The 21,419-nt window shown below is 36.5% G+C and overlaps 1 protein-coding gene across 1 annotated transcript; it reads left to right on the top strand.

The window, feature by feature from the left end:
• The first annotated feature begins 2,597 nt into the window (after positions 1-2,597).
• Positions 2,598-4,402, top strand: LOC137245579 (tRNA:m(4)X modification enzyme TRM13 homolog). Its single transcript, XM_067776481.1, has 2 exons — positions 2,598-4,072; positions 4,138-4,402. Exons 1-2 carry the CDS (start codon positions 2,739-2,741, stop codon positions 4,148-4,150), a joined length of 1,347 nt encoding a protein of 448 aa, XP_067632582.1. The 5' UTR covers positions 2,598-2,738; the 3' UTR covers positions 4,151-4,402.
• The last annotated feature ends 17,017 nt before the right edge of the window (positions 4,403-21,419 follow it).

Here is a 21,419-nt window from a genome sequence, read left to right as displayed (position 1 = left end):
TTATAAATGCTATGTGTGAGAAAAATATGTAATTAAATGTACTTATGTATTGTAAATATATTACCTACAAAGTAAGAATTTGGTTGAATTTTTTTTCTTTTTCATTCACATTCACAAAACATATTTTAGGACTATAAAGTTTGGATACAAATTTCGATATTTGGGGGGCTCTCTTACAAAATTATTATGTGGTTGTGGTAGAACTTACTTTTGAGTGTCACACAATATCAGTTTGGTATAATGGCATAGTATAATGAGAATAATATGTAATATGTACTAAGAAAATTTGTTATAAAAGTAATAATGATCAAATTGTGATAGTACTATGTATTATATGCACGTATATTATTTTCTTCTGGTTGTTCGAACGATATTGCTAGCAATATTGATTCATATGTATGCATATATATATATATATATATATATATATATATATATATCGTATTTGTATGATATAAGAAAAAAAGTTTAAATCTTTTAGCCAATTCGTGCATAATCGACAAATGACTGCGGTCGCAAATTTTTTTTCTAACGATAGCAACAAAATATATTATTAAAATGATATAAAAAATGTATGCCCTTTGTTGTAAAGCTAACAATTTCAAGTATTCAATAATAAAATTTAACGGGAAAAATCGATTCTTGTTAAATGGTTCAACCGGACTGTATAAAACCCTCTAATTACCACTTAGAAGTTTATTTAACTACCCTGCAAAAACGCTCTCGTCATTCCACGTCATTTGACTAGCTATTATACAGTCATAGGTTATATTCCTAGTCATATTTGCATGGGTGTAGGTAAGTTTTATGACCAAAATTTTTTTGTAGGGTAATTATTTTGAAGTTCATACATGGCTGGTACTTACATGGCCGCCAGAGTACGTACGGTGGGCCTCTGCCGGCGTGGTTACTGGTGATGTTGATTTTGCTGGTGAAATTGACGCTGTTGTTGGTTGTGGTGCGCGGTCTTGGGCGCGCTGTGTTGGTACTGTTGGTGGTTGTTGCGCTCTGGTCCCAGGTGATCGAGTAAACCTGGTGGCAATAAAATTTCGTGTTGACTTTTACGACCTGTATGACTTGGTGCTAATTGGGCGTTCGTTGTATTACGCTGCAGCGTACTGCTGGCCCTGGATGCGGAGATGGTGCCGGACGCTGTTCCAAAGGTGGTAGTGTACTTCGTAGACGTAGAGAAAGGGGTTTATTTGCGGATAACAAGGGTTCTCATCACAATTAGTTTAGTGCCGTCTGAATCCGAATCGGAATCACTAGTACTTTCCACACTAGGTGTGACTGTGAAACGCCGACCTACTTCAACTGGATATTCTATACGTTGAGTTTGTGCCAACACAACACAACCGTTGTAATGTTTAAAAAAAAATAAATGTAAGGCGCGATAACCTCCGAAGAGATCTAAGGCCGAGCTTCTCTTCCAATTTGCGTCGTGCTCCTCCTGATTTTCCCTACAAATTGGCCGGACGGGACCTACATGTTTTATGCCGACTCCGAAGGGCATCTGCAAAGCAGATGAGTTTTCACTGAGAGCTTTTCATGGCAGAAATACACCCGGAGTGCTTGCCAAACACTGCCGAGGGGCGACCCCGCTTAGAAAAATTTTCTTCTAATTGAAAAATCTTATTTCTAAAATTTTGATGTTGCTCTGCCCGGTAGTTGAACCCAGGGCATACGGTGTGATAGGCGGAGCACGCTACCATCACACCACGGTGGCCGCCAATCGACTCTTCCTAGTTTCTGGGCATTTACTTGAACACGTGCACAGCCAGCGAGGGTGTTTTGCGATTAGTTGAGTATAGTTGGGGATGCGCAGTTGAAGTGAGCCATAAAGTTACTGAAGCAGTATCGGTGCTTGACGCCTTTGCTGTAGACGTTGTGCCAATAGATGTTACACGATCATTTTGTATAATCGCAGGGCCGCCAAAAATTAGGCTTTTTTTTTTATAAAATTTTTCCGATTAACTGGGCAAAACTCTTGCTTTTTTCCCAGGCCGGAAAAACGTTGCTATCGTTTTTGCTGCTTTTTTTTTTTCTAAATTTTTCCACGTCTTCGCTTTACTTGCGGCCGGAAACTCATGCTTTTTTTCCTAGTGATCGCCGAATTTTTCTTTTCTTTGTTTCGATACTTTTGTGTCGCAACTTTCGCCCCATCCCCAGTCACTAGGTGTGTTCGCACGAAAACGCTCCCAAGTGGACCGTAACCGTAGACCATAACAGCAGACCGTAACATGTTTGTATTATGTACTCCAAACATGAGCCAAATCGGACCATAAATACGATTTTTTTGAATATCTCGATCCTTGCGCCACCTAGCGCCGATTATTTTCATAGGTCGCTTTCTATTCTTGTATGTATAATGTGTTCCAAATATGAGCCAAATCGGACCACAAATACGATTTTTTTTAATGTCACGATCCTTGTCCCACCTAGCGGCGATGTTTTCTTATTATTGCATTGGCATCGGGTTCTGAAATATATTCCAAGTTTCAAGCGTGTAGCTTATCGGGACGTTACTTGAATTTCAATTACAAAATTCGTGCCAGTCCGTCAAGTCAAGCTAAATAAAACCGTTTAAAAATGCAAATCTTTTCAGATTTTGATCACCCTGCGATATTATCAACAGAGAAGCGAAAAAATGTTCAATTACTCTGTTATAAGGAGCTGTCAAAATCAGCTGCACTGAAACGTTTATTTGTGAAGACAAAGCATAAAACGTAAATAAACCAATGTCCGAAGTCACAATTAACACCGAAGTTGAGGCAAAGAGGTCAAGAATTAGAGAAAATGTACAAGAAAATGAAGCAAATTGTGCCCATTGGGTGCAGCGCAAGAAGCGGTTTTGCAGGATGACAGTAAAAGCTGGTCATAAGTACTGTGGAGAGCATCATCCAGCTGTTGATTCAGCAGTCTCAGAGCAGGCGGGAACATACACTGGAAACTCCCGCGTTCCATGTCCATTGGATGAGAAACACACGGTTTTTAAGAAAAACTTACAAAAGCATTTGAAAATTTGCAACGCACGTGACAAAGGTGAATTACCAGCTTATATAGAAAAAGGCATCAATGCGGGTGTCAATGATGTTGATCCATATCCCGATCACAGCAAACTTCGTATACATGACTTACCTGATGAGGAGTTTCAGAAAATTATTGAAAATATAAAAATACTCTATGTTAAATTTATTGAAAATACGATCGGATATTTGCACCAGCACCATAAATTACTGGACACAGAATTAACCAATCCTATATATGGCCCCGAAACGAGAAAACACTTGGTGCAAGCAGCTGCTCTCCTAGGTATACTAGAGAGTGAACAACAGTTGCAGAAAAGCACAAGTTACATAGAATTTGGTGCTGGTAAAGGGCAATTGGCGTTTTACTTAGCTCAGCTGCTAGAAGCACTTCCCGATTCACAGGTAATATTGGTTGATCGAATGTCGTTGCGTCACAAAAAGGACAACAAGATCGAAGATCGTTCCTTAGTGCATCGCATACGCGCGGATATTGCTGATTTTCGTTTGAGTGCATTGGAGTTAGTACAAAGTACACAACGTTGTGTAGCAGTATCGAAGCATTTATGTGGTGCTGCCACTGACTTAACATTACGTTGTATTACACAATCTATGAATAGCAGTGACGGTGCACAAAGCAAATCCCCAAATACAGAATATGTTTTAATAGCGCTATGTTGCCATCATCGTTGCGATTGGAAATCGTATGTAGGAAAGAGTTTCTTTCAAGCCCACGGATTGACGAGAAGTGACTTTGTCATAATTACAAAAATGGCCAGTTGGGCTATCTGTGGAACTGGTATGAGCCGCGAGCGTAGACGTGCGCTTGAGGAACAGGAGAAAAATCCTGAGGATATTATCGATGCAAGTGGGACAAAGAAACTGAGCATAGCAGAAAGAGAATGTATTGGTGTGATGAGTAAACGTATCCTGGATTATGGACGTTTGCAGTTTATGAAAGAGCATGGGTATGAGGCTATGCTTAAGTTTTATGTGGAACGTAATGTCACCCTGGAAAACGTGTGCCTGATTGCCAGAAAACTTGAGTGAGTAAACATTACATTTTATTTGTTGGTTTAATAATTAATTTATGCAATATTAAACTTTGTAGCACTGCTCAATGATTTGGAGGATGAAAGGATGTTTTTGGTTGTTTTTTAAGGCAAAATTATATGAATTTTGTAAAACTCTACCTATAAGATAGAATAGTACTATTTGTATCTTGAATTAGGCTTTAAGCCGTAATAAATAAATAACAAACTAACATAAATATGAAAAAAAAAACATCATTTTAAAGGCAATTGCAAAATAAAACATCTTACTAGTGCCTGAAAGTATGCAACATTTTACCAACGTACTAATCAGCGTTTTTAATTTTACCTAGTATTACATCCAGTGCACGGACTATACATTTTATTGGTAGGTCTGACGCATTTCCCTGTCGGCGGACACCCCAAATTAAATTATGACACTACCCATAACGAATGCAATAAGTCATCGTTTTTTTAATTCATATACGTATATATGTACATATTTATTATTCTGCAGCGGACGATTTTTACTTCAACTGGCTTTATTGCAATTCCAAACTTGTGTAAAGTATTTTTACAATACACTGACCCAATACATGGCTATGCATTTGCTACCTCATTGCAAAAACGCAACATCAAAAACCGTAGTTTATTGAATAGAAAATATACAACTGTCTATACAAAAAAAAAAAAAATGTGAAAATAAAAATCATGACAACGAAAAAAGTCGTTCTCGAACTATAGCTTACATTTGTCATAGCAACGTTTTCAGCATCAAACGTACCAAACTATAAACTCCCATAGCATAAAATCAAAAATTTATTAAAACGTTTGAAATTTTAAGTAGTTCCTTATTTATACGGCCCTCGGTTAGTAATAATGTTAAAGGCAGACCTGTTAAATTTGAATTAGCATTAGTAATCATTAGATGCCTATTTTAATGGCCAATGATTATTTCAATTGTTTTCCGTAAAAAGCAATTACTAATTGATTACCATTAGAAAAAAAGCAAAAAAAAATCATGATTTTTTCCGATTATTGAAAAAAATCAAAAAAATCAAAAATAATCAAAAGTAATCAAAAAAGGCGTTTTTGATTACTTTTGATTATTTTTGATTTTTTTTTTGATTTTTTTTGATTTTTTTAAATTATTTTTGTGCTTCGTTGAAAGAAAAATTCTCGTTTGTTGCATGCACGGAATAATTTCCACATACAAGTACATTTTAGGATGCAATATTAAATCGTAACCGAATGGTATATGAGCGTTGATATAAACATATTCTCCGGTAAGTATATACACGTACATAATTTGCTACACTCATTATATAAAACAATAACGATCCTCTATCGTTCATCCTTAAGTCAAGCCAATTTTGTTTTGTACACAAAATTAATATATGTGACCCGGCATATGAAAAGGTGGCTTATGACTCAAAAAAAAAATTACTACTACTAAGAAACTGACGAAATGTATTGTTTATCTTTAACAGCTGTTTCTCGCAATTTCTTTTTTGAGTCATAAGCCACCTTTTCATAGGCCGGGTCACATATATCTACTATTTTGGATTACGGTATGGCTATGTACTGATTGTTTTGTACATATGTACAAGTACATTGGAGGATGTACCGGTATATCGTGAGCGCTTATCTAGGCATATGGGTACATATGTATGTACATTCCCACCTACAAATTATCGTGTCTATAAGTGCTTCCGATGAATCCCTTGGGAGTGCGTATTGTTTTATGACAAAACAATATGTATGAGTAATACTATTTAGGTTGATGGTTGATAGCTTCACTTCCAACTGGAGCGATCCTATAAATTGTCATTCATCCTCATGATTAGTTGTCTAACCAAAGGTTGTTATATCCCAGTTAAATTTATTAACATATGTCCATGTACATTAGATTAAAACTTCTTTTTATTTCCTTATGATTACTTCTAGGATATTTTCTATAAAATCTTAAGTTTTGCATAGTGAGCCATATTTTTATACTCAGTTGAGCAGAGCTCACAGAATATATTAACTTTGATTGGATAACGGTTGGTTGTAAAGGAATCGAGATAGATATAGACTTCCATATATCAAAATCATCAGTATCGAAAAAAAATTTGATTGAGCCATGTCCGTCCGTCTGTCCGTTAACACGATAACTTGAGTAAATTTTGGGGTATCTTGATGAAATTTTGTATGTATGTTCCTGGGCACTCATCTCAGATCGCTATTTAAAATGAACGATATCGGGCTATAACCACGCCCACTTTTTCGATATCGAAAATTTCGAAAAACCGAAAAAGTGCAATAATTCATTACCAAAGACAGATAAAGCGATGAAGCTTGATAGGTGAGTTGTAGAGATATACGCCGCCGACAAACGCCGCCGCCGCCGATTTTGGTCGTTTTTCGCACGCCGCCGCCGAGTGTCAAAAATGTCGGCGCGCCGGCGGCGGCGGCGGCGTCCGGCGCGTTACTATATTATCTACTCGTTTAAGACTGTTTAGGCCATTTATTGTTCATGTCGAAAATTGGTCGGACATGTTCAAAAGTGGTATCAACGGATACGCATGTTGTTGTTGTTGTAGCGGTAGGGACACTACCCGAAGGCCTTGGGGAGTGTTATCGATGTTGATGGTTCTTTGCCGGATGCAGATCCGGCACGTTGCGGTACCAAGCCCGACCATCTCGGGAAAGATTTGTTATATAACCACATGCGACCTTCTTGGCCATCCCGCCCTCCCTACCTCTAGATCCATGAGGAGTTCGGGGTTGCCAGAGCCTCGGCTGTTAATGAAACAGGATTCGCCACGGATAGGTGAGGTTATCCAAATATATTGCGCTGGCAACCCCTTGAATCTGGTATTTTAGTCGTCTCTTACGACAGGCATACCTACCGCGGGTATATTCTGACCCCCTAACCCGCTGGGGGATGCGTATCACTGCCAGTTATAAGAAACTAATTGCGGAATTTAACTCTTTCTAACTGTTCAAAAGTTATGTAAAAAACCGGCTCTTTCGATGTCAGCAAAACACGGACTTTGCATCACCCAAATCACCAAGTTATTAAAACAAAACACTAAAAGAAAAGTTTTATAACAAATTTATATGCTCACTTTGCATATATTTTTTTTTATAAATAATGATCAATGAATTCAAATAAAATTACCCAAGGCGAACATGTTGTCAAATTGTCCTCAAGTTGTTAAAAAAGCAAATTATCCAAAAAAGTGCCGATTTTTAAAAAAATTTACATTGCTGAAAGAATAGCGAAAGCAGTGATGCAAAATCCTTTAGGTTCTAGGAGCATAAACACTCCTTTGAAATGATTCTTACCTCATACTTAAGTTGAAGATTTAAGTACGCATGAGAAGGGTTTGAAGAATTACTTGGCCTTATACATCTGTTGTTTATTTAAATAAATAAAAAAAAATAAATGTAAGGCGCGATAACCTCCGAAGAGATCTAAGGCCGAGCTTCTCTTCCAATTTGCGTCGTGCTCCTCTTGATTTTCCCTACAAATTGGCCGGACGGGACCTACATGTTTTATGCCGACTCCGAACGGCATCTGCAAGGCAGATGAGTTTTCACTGAGAGCTTTTCATGGCAGAAATACACCCGGAGCGCTTGCCAAACACTGCCGAGGGGCGACCCCGCTTAGAAAAATTTTCTTTTAATTGAAAAATCTTATTTCTAAAATTTTGATGTTGCTTTGCCCGGGAGTTGAACCCAGGGCATACGGTGTGATAGGCGGAGCACGCTACCATCACACCACGGTGGCCGTGATAAAATAGCACCTAAAATGTTAATTTTGATTTTCACACTTCATCATTCAACACCCAAGTATCCCGGTTTAACATTTCCTAAAGTTGGCGGCCCTATCCCCAACCAGTCCATTGGAGTGACTCACATTGATTATAGTCCATCAACCAAGTTTAAATATCACCTACACGTTACGGCTCCTTTTACAAATGTGAATACGTAGGCACATATATTTACCAAGTGAGGTTCTGTCCTTCGCAAGAACACTCAAAGTGGCGAAGCAAAAGCTTTCCCAAGATAGTGGAACTAATGACCGTGTCTGCTACTATCCTAACGTAGTGAACAGTCGAACTAGTCTGAAAACTGAAGCTATGCGATCATCCATAATGAGCTCTTATATCATAAGGCCGGAAAACATAAGTTAACATCTTTCAACTTAAAATCCTTCGATTTTCATTCTAAAATATGGTTGAAATCAATGTTGTGAACGCAAACGTCTTCAAACTTTGCTCTACATTTTAAAAATTTTATCCAGGGTCCTTGTAAAATTTTAATTATGTAGATGCGCCGAGGATTATACGATTTTCACCCATGAGTTACGCAATGATATTCTCTGGTGTAGCTCGGCAGCATAGCGCGTTAGAAAGTGTTCGGAGCTACACCTAGAGCTTATAGGAAAGTGACATCGATGAAGGTACATATGAGTTCGAAGTCGCTGTCCCATAGCTTCTGTGCTGGCATATTGTGTGCGGGTCAGGAGGCGTGGTAGCGACTGGTGGTCGGGATTGCTACTGTTCGCACATCGGCAATTGTAGGTGAACAAAACATTTCCTAAATAATATTTTTTTAAATAGAAAAATCAAGCTTTTTAAAGTAAGAATACCGGCGTATGCCGGCGCGCCGCTCACGCCGCCGCCGCCGATAAAGTGATCGGCGTAAACCTCTAGTGAGTTGAACTTATGACGAAGAATAGAAAATTAGTAAAATTTTGGACAATGGGCGTGGCACCGCCCACTTTTAAAAGAAGGTAATTAAGAAGTTTTGCAAGCTGTAATTTGGCAGTCGTTGAAGATATCATGATGAAATTCGGCAGGAATGTTACTCTTATTACTATATATATGTTTGATACAAATTACCAAAAGCGGAGAACGACCACGCCCACTTAAAAATTTTTTTTTTTAAGTCAAATTTAAAAAAAAAAGTTAATATCTTTTACAGTATATAAGTAAATTATGTCAACATTCAACTCCAGTAATGATATGGTGCAACAAAATACAAAAATAAAAGAAAATTTCAAAATGGGCGTGGCTCCGCCCTTTTTCATTTAATTTGTCTAGGATACTTTTAATGCCATAAGTTGAACAAAAATTTACCAATCCTTGTGAAATTTGGTAGAGGCTTAGATTCAAGGACGATGACAGTTTTCTGTGAAAAGGGCGAAATCAGTTGAAGCCATGCCCAGTTTTTATACACAGCCGACCGTCTGTCCTTCCGCTCGGCCGTTAACACGATAATTTCAGCAAAAATCGATGTATCTTTACCTTGGTATAAAAAATGGCCGAAATTCGACTATGACCACGCCCACTTTTTCGATATCGAAATGAAAAAAAAAATGCCATAATTCTATACCAAATACGAAAAAAGGGATGAAACATGGTAATTGGATTGGTTTATTGACGCAAAATATAACTTTGGAAAAAAACTTTGTAAAATGGTTGTGACACCTACCATATTAAGTAGAAGAAAATGAAAAAGTTCTGCAGGGCGAAATCAAAAGCCCTTGGAATCTTGGCATGAATACTGTTCGTGGTATTACATATATAAATAAATTAGCGGTACCCGACAGATGATGCTTTGGGTCACCCTGGTCCACATTTTGGTCGATATCTCGTAAACGCCTTCACATATACAACTACCACCACTCTCTTTTAAAATCCTCATTAATACCTTTAATTTGATACCCATATCGTACAAACATATTCTAGAGTCACACCTGGTCCACGTTTATGGCGATATCTCGAAAAGGCGTCCACCTGTAGAACTAAGGATCACTCCCTTTTAAAATACTCATTAACGCCTTTCATTTGATACCCATATCGTACAAACACATTCTAGAGTCACCCCTGGTCCACATTTATGGCGATATCTCGAAAAGGCGTCCACCTGTACAACTAAAGCCCAATCGCTTTTAAAAAACTCATTAACACCCTTCATTTGATACCCATATCGTACAAACATATTCTAGAGTCACCCTTGGTCCACCTTTATGGCGATATCTCGAAAAGGCGTCCACCCATAGAACTAAGGCCAACTCCCTTTTAAAATACTCATTAACACCTTTCGTTTGATACCCATATTGTACAAACACATTCTAGAGTCACCTCTGATCCACCTTTATGGCGATATCCCTAAATGGCGTCCACCTATAGAACCATTGTCCACTCCCCCATAAAATACTCTTTAATACCTTCCATTTGATACACATGTCATACAAACACATTCCAGGATTACCCTCGGTTCATTTTCCTACATGGTTATTTTCCCTTATGTTGTCACCATAGCTCTCAACTGAGTATGTAATGTTCGGTTACACACGAACTTAAACTTCCTTACTTGTTTTTTATTAATTTTATATATATGTGTTTTTGTAAACATAAAAATTGCACAAGTTGATGTTTTAAAAGGAAGTAGTGATTTTGTAAAATGTGTATCTAATTAATAATTATTTGCATCAATTAAAAATTGTTTCATTAAATTAACATTGCCAAAAATAACGATATTTCGATGGAAATCAAAACTTAAAAGAAAGTAAAATAAGAGGTATTTATGTATATTCATTATATAAAAGTTGTTTTAGTCATTATAACAAATTTGCATTCGCTTTCAATAAAGTTAAGGTTTCGAATGAAACGTCCGACAAAGACTGACGGCTTGCAGCATTTATAATTCCTGCAAAGGAAAATAGTCGCTCAACAGGAGCAGAAGAAGTTAAAGGCGTGTTGAAGAGTTTTGCAGTTTCTTTCAACGCACTTCGTGTTTTCCAAATGTCCATGCTAGTATATGAATCACCCAGATAGCTATACAGCTCATTTTGTACCAAATTTTTCACCCCACCTTTTGTTGTAGAACATTGCCCCACACTGGCGATGATATGAAACCAATATTACTAAAATAAAGCGAAAAATATGATAAACTTTTATTAGAAAACAATCAGTGCATAGCCATAACGTAATCCAAAATAGAGGATATATTAATTTTGTATACAAGTTGACTTAAGGATCAACCATAGAGGATCGTTATTGTTTTATATAATGAAGTGTATCAAATTATGCACGTGTATATACTTACCGGAGAATATGTTTATATCAACGCTCATATACCATTCGGTTACGATTTAATATTGCATCCTAAAATGTACTTGTATGTGGAAATTATTCCGTGCATGCAACAAACAAGAATTTTTCTTTCAACAAAGCGGAAAAATAATCAAAAGTAATAAAAAAAAAAAAAAAAAAAAAAAATTAAAAAAAATAAAAAAAATGAAAAATAATCACAAGTAATTAAAAAGGCCTTTTTTGATTACTTTTGATTTTTTTGATTTTTTTCAATAATCGTAAAAAATCATGATTTTTTTTGATTATTTTTTTAATTAATTGAAAAGTAATCATTAAAAATAGAAAATAATGGCAAGTAATCATTAAATTGGCGTTTAAAGAAAATAATCAATGGAACGGCAAATCATTACCATTAGTAATCATTAATTAAACAGGTCTGGATAAAGGTATCACCGGTTCATTTCCGATTTATTTTCGGATAATTTCAGGATTGTATTCAGTATCTTTTGGGACCACTTCAGGATAGTTTCACTGTAATTTCGGAAATATTTGGAGTCGTTTCATGACCATTTCGTGATCGGCTCGAGGCTATTCCAGATCATTTCGGTATTATTTTGGTACTGTTATGGAATAGTTTCGGGACTATATTCCTACCGTTTCGATTTTATTTTCGGGTTAGTATCGGAAATATTTCGAGATGATTCAGAAATATTGCAGGATAATTTCGGGATCATTTTTGGGCTATCTTTGGGTCATTGCAGAATTTTTTTTCGCGTCTATTTTGGGATAGTTTCAAGATAGTTTCGGTATAATTTGGAACTATTTTCAATATTCAATATTATATTGGGACAAACACATTTTGGGATCATTTTGGGCCTTTTTCGAAGTTCTGTTTCGGTATTATTTTGGGACAGTTTTAGAACAGAATTGGTTTTTCGATAATAACAAGACCACTTCGCGAACATTTCAAAATGTTTTTTGGAACTATCTCCATATCATTTTGGAATAACTTTGGGAGAGGTTCAGGTTATTTTCGGGATCATTACGACATTATTTCGGGACTGTGTTTGATATAATTTTAGGTCTGTTTGTTTCTGAAATTATTAAGAGACAATTTCGGTACTATTTGAACATAATTTCGCGATATTCTTCGGAGTTCTTTTCAAGTTTATTTTGATATTAACTTATCGACAATTTCGGTACTGTTCCGGGATCGTTTTGAATCTTTCTTCGCATAATTTTATGACTAACTTCGGAATGTAACGGGCTGGCATTTTTTATGATTTCGAGATAATTTTTAGGAATAAATCTAAACCATTTCGATATTTTTACGGGACTATAACTCCGGGTCTAATAATACACGGTAAATTGGTCAAGCTCCAAGCAATTTCAGATGTAGTTAAAATGTTCTTTAAGTACTTTAAGCGTCAAATAAAACGCTGCGAATCTTCGGGGAACGACGGCGTTTTAGTTGTTGAGATGTGTAACATTGCTGTTTATTAGTTCGAATAACAACTTCCGTTTAAAAATCCCTTATTTGTGGTCAGCTAATATACGCTAATGCTGCCGGCAATTAATTTGCAAAAATCCCTTTACATTTTTGCACTTAAATAGTTTTGATTCATTAAAGAGCGACATAACGCCCACATCAACAGGAAAAACAATAAACAAGATATGTTTAAGCATAATTGTAAAATTAACGAATGGACGAATGGAGATTTGAATGAATGAAAAAATTAACCGGAAAGTGAAAAAAAAAAAAAAATAGTACCAACACTTTTGCAAAAAGAGAAAAGGAAAAATTCAATTAATCTGGAATGGACGTATGTAGATATGTATGCACTTAAGTATGTACGGATTTGTGTGGACGCAGTGGTAAAACTTAAGATTAAAGCGAGCGAAATTTTAGTACATATCGCACATCTAGATCTAAAGAGGATCAACGCATGTATTTCGTTTTTCTTGATACTTATTATCGGTTTCCTCAGCTCAATGCGAACTCAACTCTGTACTCATTAAACAACAGCTCAACCACGAACCGATCAAAGATTTGGTAGAATTTAAAATTCATTTACCACCAATTAAGAATTAGTTTTTCACATGTTTTTTTCAGTTGATAGCCCTTTAGAAGTAGGTACACACAGTACTGTGCAAAACAAAAGCGCTAAAGTTAAAAACACCACACACGATGACGTTTCATATTTCATAACTTCTATCAGTATATTGCTGTAAACGTTTGAGTACACTGTGGCAGTTAGTTCATACTTGAAGGCCCTTTAAAGGCTAATTATGGAATTGAGCAGAGTGCAAGTATCACACAATGGTTAAAGTTAAATTTTAATATATTGTGACGAATATTAGTGACACTAAGGCAAGATGCACACGAGGCGTAGCTTCATAGACGCGTACAAGATATCACATGTAGCTAGGATTTCTCTACTCCTCAAGATCTGCTCACGAAGCTACTTTCGAGCGTCGCTACAAAAAGCAAACCATTATTGAAAAAAATAGATTAAATTTCTTCTGGTATATCAGTCCCCGAAACGAAAGGCAAATAGGTATTAAAAGTTGTTTGCGTCCCCGTGCCTTTGTAAATTATGAAAGGCAACTTTTCACCACCACGGACTAGAGAAAAAAGTGATTTCTAGTTTCCAACACTTTTTAGCCTTTTAATCGCTTCAACAATGTCTAACCAAGCTTTTAGGGTGTTGAATACTCGTTTCCGCTTTGGTAATATACCTTTCACGCACTTTTATTAACTAAAATAACATTTTCTAACTAATTACACAAATTTGCATACAAAAAAATGTAAACAAACATCTTGTTCTTCCTTTTTTTCAAGCGTACGTACGCTCAGCGACCAACATTGCTGTACGCTTAGCTACATGAAGTTTTCATGCTTTGTCGCTTTCATGCAGCTTACGCCTCGTGTGCAGCTCTCCATTCAAGTACATTTGTTCGACATCAAAGCGTACAAATTTCGCCTGCAGCGTCTAATACGCGTAGCCTCGTGTGCACCTTGCCTAAGTGATACTCACGTCACTATTCTGATGCTAAGTAAATGAAGCCACAACAACAATAAAGCAGGCAGTCACTTGTATCTACATAAACGAATCCATCACTATGTCTACACATATGTACGTACACGCAGCGGAGAGAGACGCACAAGCACATGCATATATCTATGGCTGAATTCTGTAATTCGGTCTCATCTCAAGTCTCTAAATTTGAGATTTTCCTTTAGAAACAATTTTTGTGACTTGAGATGATTTCGGTATTCAGTAAACGAAAGTCACAAAAACAATTCACCATATCAACGAAATTCACCAAAATGACAATTTACTCATACATTGAACAAATAATATAGCATTGCATTTTGTCAACATAACGTTGGATGGTATTGTGGCTGAGCTTGCTGAGACTCCGTTCACAATTTTTATAGAAGATCCCAAAGTGAGTAGGTTCGAATCTCAGCGGCGCCACATAGAGTTCGATGTTTTTTTAAGTATTTTCTTTTTTTTAATTTTTTCTATGCTTATTTTAATTTGAGGAATAACAAAAATATATTTAAAGCGTTTTTCGCAAATAATTTTCATACTTTTTCTGAAATTTTCACTTTTGTGACCTGCCCCGGCGCAGCTCACAAATTAGTGATTGCGTTTATGAGGCTGGAGACGCGAGACAGCTTACAGAATGGCAAATTGTCTCAAAAGTGTTTTTCACCCCAAATAGTCTCTAATAGTGACTAGAGACGGCTTACTGAATTCAGCTGCTAATCTGAGATGCTCCCAATTATCTGTGGAAGTATCACTCACATATACACGCGCATATGAGAAGCTATAACGTGCATCTGTAGTTATGTTATAGCTGGTAGCAAATTCTAGAAATAGAAACGCCTAGAAATATGTCAACGAGTAAACCAAAAAGTATTAAAGGCGCAAGGAATCAGTTTGGTTTAAGCACGCTATCTGTCGAGTAGTAGAAGTGTTATTGTGAAGTACTTTAATAAAGGCCCTTTTGCAATATTGAATAGTGGAGTTATTTATTCAACAGTTTAGTGATTGCCCTAAAATTCGTTACAATATTGAGTCTTCACATACATATGCATATATGTACATAGTAGTATATTTGAGCTTGGATCTCTGTTCAGCGGGGCTTAACCTTTTCCAAGCGGCACAAAAACTAATATATAATATCGCCAATTATATTTTTATCGACTTTGGGTATGTGAAATTATGAAATTCAATTTTAATATCTTGAGTGTTCGTAAAGCAATCTTAACTTTTTTAACCTTTGTGCGGCACTCTCTAATCGCCTGCAAAACGAGCAAAATTTATATGGCTCAAGTAGCACGGTCTGCTACCGTCTGAAGGGGGGAGACTCGAACAAATCGTTTACTTGATTTATAAGGACCACCCCAATTAAATTCTAATTTTTTCATTTTTGATAGTTTGAGAGTTTGGGCAAAAGCTTGTTTAAATTTTGCAATGCGAATCTTTAAAACCAATTCGCCGTGCAGAAGAATGTCAAGCAAAAATTTTTTATACCCGATGTACTTGTACTATGCAATTTTCTATATTTTGGGAGCCATAACTCGAAGAAAAATTAACGGATCGTAATAAAATTGGGTACACAATTTTTCCCTATATCAGGAAATATTTCTAGAAAAATGGAGATCAGTCAAAGACCACGCCCAGTTTTATATAAAAGATTTTTAAAAGGGTCGTAGACGAAAATAATAATTTATATCTTAGCGAAAAAAAGCTTTGTAACAATAGAATTTTACTTTCTAAATTGAATTATAACATTAAATTGGAAAACACTAAAATTTTTGAAAATGGGTGTGGGCGGTGCCTTTTTTGTCTAAGCAATTTTCAATGTTTCGGGAGCCATAACTCGTAGAAAAATTTACATATCGTAACAAAATTGGGTACACATATTTTCCTTATAACAGGAAATATTTCTAGTAAAAATGAATAAGATTGGTTAAGGACCACACCCACTTTTATATAAATGACTTTAAAAAGGGTCGTAGGCCAAAATAATAAGTTAAATCTTAGCGAAAATAGTTTTGTACCAATCATATTTTTATTGTTCTGTTATATTTTAATTTTAAAATAAACAATAGGGAAATCCCCATATCTGAAGGAAAACTGGATTATTACCTGCTCAAGGTCATTGGTGTTAGCCTCTGTATCCTTTTTGCTTCTTTTAAACGAAAATTAGTTCAGAATAGAACCATATGTATACATATTATTGCGTAGTCTTGTAACACTATTAAGCGACCAAAACAAACAACCATTTCAAGTGTACAGCTGGGTATGTAATGTTCGGTTTCACCCGAACTTAGACTACCTTACTTGTTTTACCTTGTTGTTGTTTTTTACCTTGTTGTTTTTTATTGATTTCGACTAACTGAGATATTGTTGCACATAGGCGTTGTATGGAAAATAATGAAGAAGCATTGGGATAACAAGCCTGGTACTGAGTTCGCCTAAAATTTTTGTTAGTGCAACTATCTAACCAATTTCAACAAAATTTTCGAAAAAACTCGGAAACTCCAAAAAATTTTCGAAAATTTCGAACTTTGAACTAAGAGGTCTCAGAATGCAGATTTGTTTGATTATGCAGGCTTGTAGAACAATCAAAGCCCCTCGGCAGTGGTTTGGCAAACATTCCGATTTCTGCCATAAAAAGCTTCTCAGTGAAAATTAAACTCCCTTGCAGTTGCCGTTCGGAGTTGGTATTATTGGACTAAAATTGATTGGGCTACAAAGCTGCATAATCAAACAAATCCAAAAAGCTCAAAAAAATTGTTTGACGAAACTAGAAAAAAGTGCCAATGCTATAGATGTATGTGTCTAGATATCCCACTAATCATAATATATATTATTTCTAATTGCTCTTTTTATGTACGGCTCCCTTTTTCGCTCTTATTTGGAGTCCAAATCTATAAATAAAGTGTTGGTTGTAAAGATTCGGGCTATTAGCGAGCTTTGGGCAATTTTGGTCGTAGAGCTTTTGCTTAGCTATATTTTATTAAAATAATTTGTTAAAAATAAACGATTGTGAGCACACAAAGAAATCTATTTGTACTATGGCACTATTGTGAATATTTGCACTGCATTACTGGCAGTTGTTATCATACGCTAGATGGCAGCGCAAGCTGTAAGTTTTAATTGATTGATAGAACAGCTGATTTTTGTTGATATTTGACAAGAGACGTTTATATTGGTTGCGCAAGATGCGCACGGGTCCAGCTCGTACCAGTAAATATATAAATTCTCTTAAAAAATTCAAGAACATGCAATTACATATATACCTATAATATGTAACGTACACCTGTTAGAAGGTTAATCCGCCCCTTTGCGCAATCAAGGTGGAATGTCCCCCAGCTAGCTCAGGGCGAGAGGTCGGGGCCCTTAACCCTTGTCCACCTTGATGCGGGGCGGATGTCACAATCATCATCATCTGACTTCCGTGCATTCCCCTCGCAGAAAGCCCACCCTACCTTGGACCGCTCGAGTTTTTGCCTGGCAGCGAGTCCCCTTTTCCTCTGCTCCACATTACCCTATTCACTTACCCTTGCGTCATCCTTCCCCGCCCCTACCGATTAAGTTTGGAACGCCATTATATCCTTTTTCTTCTCAACTTCAATCTAACATATTTATTTATAATATCTTAACTTTATACAAAAATTCAATAAAATGATTATATTCGAAAATTTAAATTTTTAACTTATTCCTCTAGGAGACTATATGTACGAATCAGAATTTTTTTATGACAATTTGGCCAACAGATCTTTTGCACAAAAAAACAACGAAATTCCGAATAAAAATCGACTCATAAACGAAGAGAATTATATATATATATATACATTATACTTATACCTAAAATCGTTTATCATCACAAAAAAACTCGTAATGTAAAAAAAACGTATATGTGAAAATTCTCTAAACAAATTTTTTTTATACCAATGGATTACATGAACCCCATATATAAATAATTCTGACAAAAGAACATCTTAATTTATGACAAATTTGACAACAAATCGCATTACCACATAAAAATATACATCGGTTAATACAAAAAAAAAAAACGAAACTGTAAAATATTTTCTTAGGCCTTTCTGCCACCAAAGTTAGGCCAAACTTTTATGCGCTCAATAGGAGCGAAATACGAATTAACTTCAATACCCTAATGCCTACCTAACAGAGCTCTATTATGGAGGTTAAGGGAGATTGGTGTGAGCTGGTTTTTTTCCAGCTGTAAAAAAAAAATGTTTGAAAGGACATGCGAAATTACTCAAAATTGACTATTTGGCCCCTTTTGGTCATCGAACAGCTCTTTACAAACTTTATTGCGATCTCATTTGAACTTTAAACAAATGCGATTTGGACAGAAAAAAAATACTTAAATTAGCCTACACTCATACGTATATTAACGTTGCGACCTTTTGGTTGTTTTAATTTTCCCCGTTTTCTTGAAAGGTGAGTTGATGCACTCAACACCTGATTGCTGTCTTCGATAATTATATTTGTACAGAAAAGCGTTATGGCATTGAAATTATGGGAGGTATTGATACAACTTTATGGTGGCGCTATGCAGAAGCAGTCATGATTGGATGTGGTACTCCTTCCTACAGGAGGAACGAAAGATTTGATTTAGTATAAACATTGCTGGAGGATTATACGCCGATTTGGCGTTCACGCTCCTCGGGCCATACATGCGTACCTCCGTGTTATGTCCAAAGTGAAACATTAGGGTGGATGTAATACAAAAAAATTTATCCCAAAAAAAAGGAATTTACACGAAAAAATTATCAAAAAAAATGTTAATTCATAGAAATTCAAAGAGGTGGAGTGGGGATTTACACTCACTGGCATAATGGGTATGCAGTCCCGGATTTCAGGAAAGGATTGGTGACCGAAATCGAGGTCGAGGCTACGCGAACCCCAAATAGCGCGAAAGTTCCTTCATTTAATTTCAACACACAAACACTTTATAATATTTTAGAACTCACCCGGTACGAAATATTCCACATCCTTTATGCCCGCCGACGGCTCCTGCCAAAATTTAAAATTTTTAGTCGCCCGAGCGCGCGATTAATACATGGTTTTTTTATCTTTTTGGAGGGTTTCCTACCAACACACGATTTATTTCGCACTAAAACTTTTTTAAACTTTACGCGCACAAGGGATATGAATTTACTTTTAAAAATTCTGCTGTCAAAAATTGTTGTATACGGGCGGCGCGATGCAGGCTTGTATGCTGCTATATTGTACAACTGTAACTCTTTCTCTGCAGTTATCCCTTCTTAAGCCGGAGTCATTGGTGCCGTATGTCGTATCGCTGTGTCCGTATCCCTAACGTAATCAGCTGTTTATCGTTACGATGGTATACCAAAACCCAATTGGTTGGCTACGATACGGTTACGACCTTAGCGGCACCAATAATCGATTGCATTGATTCTCATAAGTTTGGTCGAATCAGGTGTTATAAGGTTACCGATACGGTTACCGATAAAGCACCAATGTCTCCAGCTTTATATAGCCGATATCCGTAATGGACACCGTTTTCATGTGCCGTTTTATCTCGTCATCCTCAAACCAACCGCAACCATTACCGTCCTATATCCATCCTTTTCCAATTTTCCCCACACCCTTACCGCTCATCTGGCAACCCTTGGAATAGGAGCTTTTACAAATTTCCCCATATTGGGAGTTTTGTTGGTTTTCCTTAATCTGGCATTTCGTATTTGTTTACATTTTGCTTGCGCTGGTTAATCTCGAGGTAAATATTTTACCTTTTCGGATAATTCTTTTTATTTAAAGACGGTGGTGAAGTGAATATTGTCTAAGAAATCTAAAGGAGGTTCTCTGCTGCCATTGGTCCCAGGTGATATGCATCTGGACTGACCGTGGAAGAAGCCATTTCCATACCTATGGTACAAGGCGCAGAGACCCAAAGTATGTGTAAAAAAAAAAGGACAAATTGAATAGTTTGGCGCAGTGGTTGACTGCCAATCGTGTCCAGAATGTGTCAGGAGAGGTTTCCAACGAGGTAATGAATGTGTAAATTTTGATTTAAAATCTTTGCAGTGGAGTTGACAATTTTCAGGTGGTTGTTGTAGTTTTGATGATTTGGTTACCCAACACAAAAAAATGTGCACTTATATAAGTGGCTCATGCTTTTCCGACTAAAATAATTTAAATTATTTTTTTTTCTTTTTCAGTGCGGAAATAGGAGGCTCCGGTTGTGAGGCGTAGCGGGCGCGGTGTTGGAATCCTGGAACGCCGAGTTTACGGGAAGTATATATGACTTGTATACATGTGTCGAAGAGTTATTACTTTTGCCTAATTTTATTCTGTCTTTCTAGGTAATTTTGCCCTCGACTTGGGAGTTCAGCCGTACCACTCGAGCGGGCCAAAGGGTGACCAACGCGGGGAACACCCACACCCTGACAAATAATATGTTGTAATAAGAAGTGATTGCAGTCTAAGTATGAAATGTCAGTCTGGTCATTCATATTAGATTTATTTCATTTTTATATTTAAATTTATAGAAATCTAGCCTCAATTGATGAGGAAGGTCATGGATTGAAACATTTCAGGGGTGCTGCCGCATTTTACCGCTTAACTTGAGGTGTCACTGAGCGCAATAGAACAGACATCGCATGCGAGTTTTTTTGCGAAAACTTTGTTTTAGCTGTCTACTCGCACAGTGGAACGTTTCCAAAAGAAAATACATATGTGACAAGACAAAAAACAAAAAATATAAAAATCATAAAATCCTTTTTGTAAACAGATATACCTATATAAAAATTTAATTTTTTCGGGAAAACTTTTATATTTGTATAGAAAAGCGACTCAAAGAGAGCTATGCGGGTAATTTTTGTTCTCTTGGTGTAACCGGCTAAATGAAGTAAAACAGCAAGGAAAGAAATAGGGTAGCAATCAAAAAAATTTCAAAAAATAAGAAAAGATTCATATTTATCCCATTACATAAAGTGTCGCGATTTTTTTCCTTTCAAGTACATATTGAAACATTCTCCGAAGGTTTAGGGAAATTTTACGGATATGGACTGCTCTTTACCCGGTTTGAATCCTGTACGTTCCTGTACTGGCACCTTCTGGCACTCGACCCGTAGTACCTTCCGGTTTCTGCGATTTTAGTCGCGTCCATGGCATGGCGACAGGCATGACTTACTTACTCTTCATGCACGCAACTTTTAGTTGTTTTTCCATGCGAAATTTTATATTGCCCAA

The sequence above is a fragment of the Eurosta solidaginis genome, chromosome 1, assembly GCF_040869045.1.
Source record: "Eurosta solidaginis isolate ZX-2024a chromosome 1, ASM4086904v1, whole genome shotgun sequence".
Classification (NCBI taxonomy): Eukaryota; Metazoa; Arthropoda; class Insecta; order Diptera; family Tephritidae; genus Eurosta; species Eurosta solidaginis.
The sequence above is the reverse complement of the archived record's forward strand: the minus strand, read 5'-3'. Positions and strand labels throughout refer to the sequence as shown.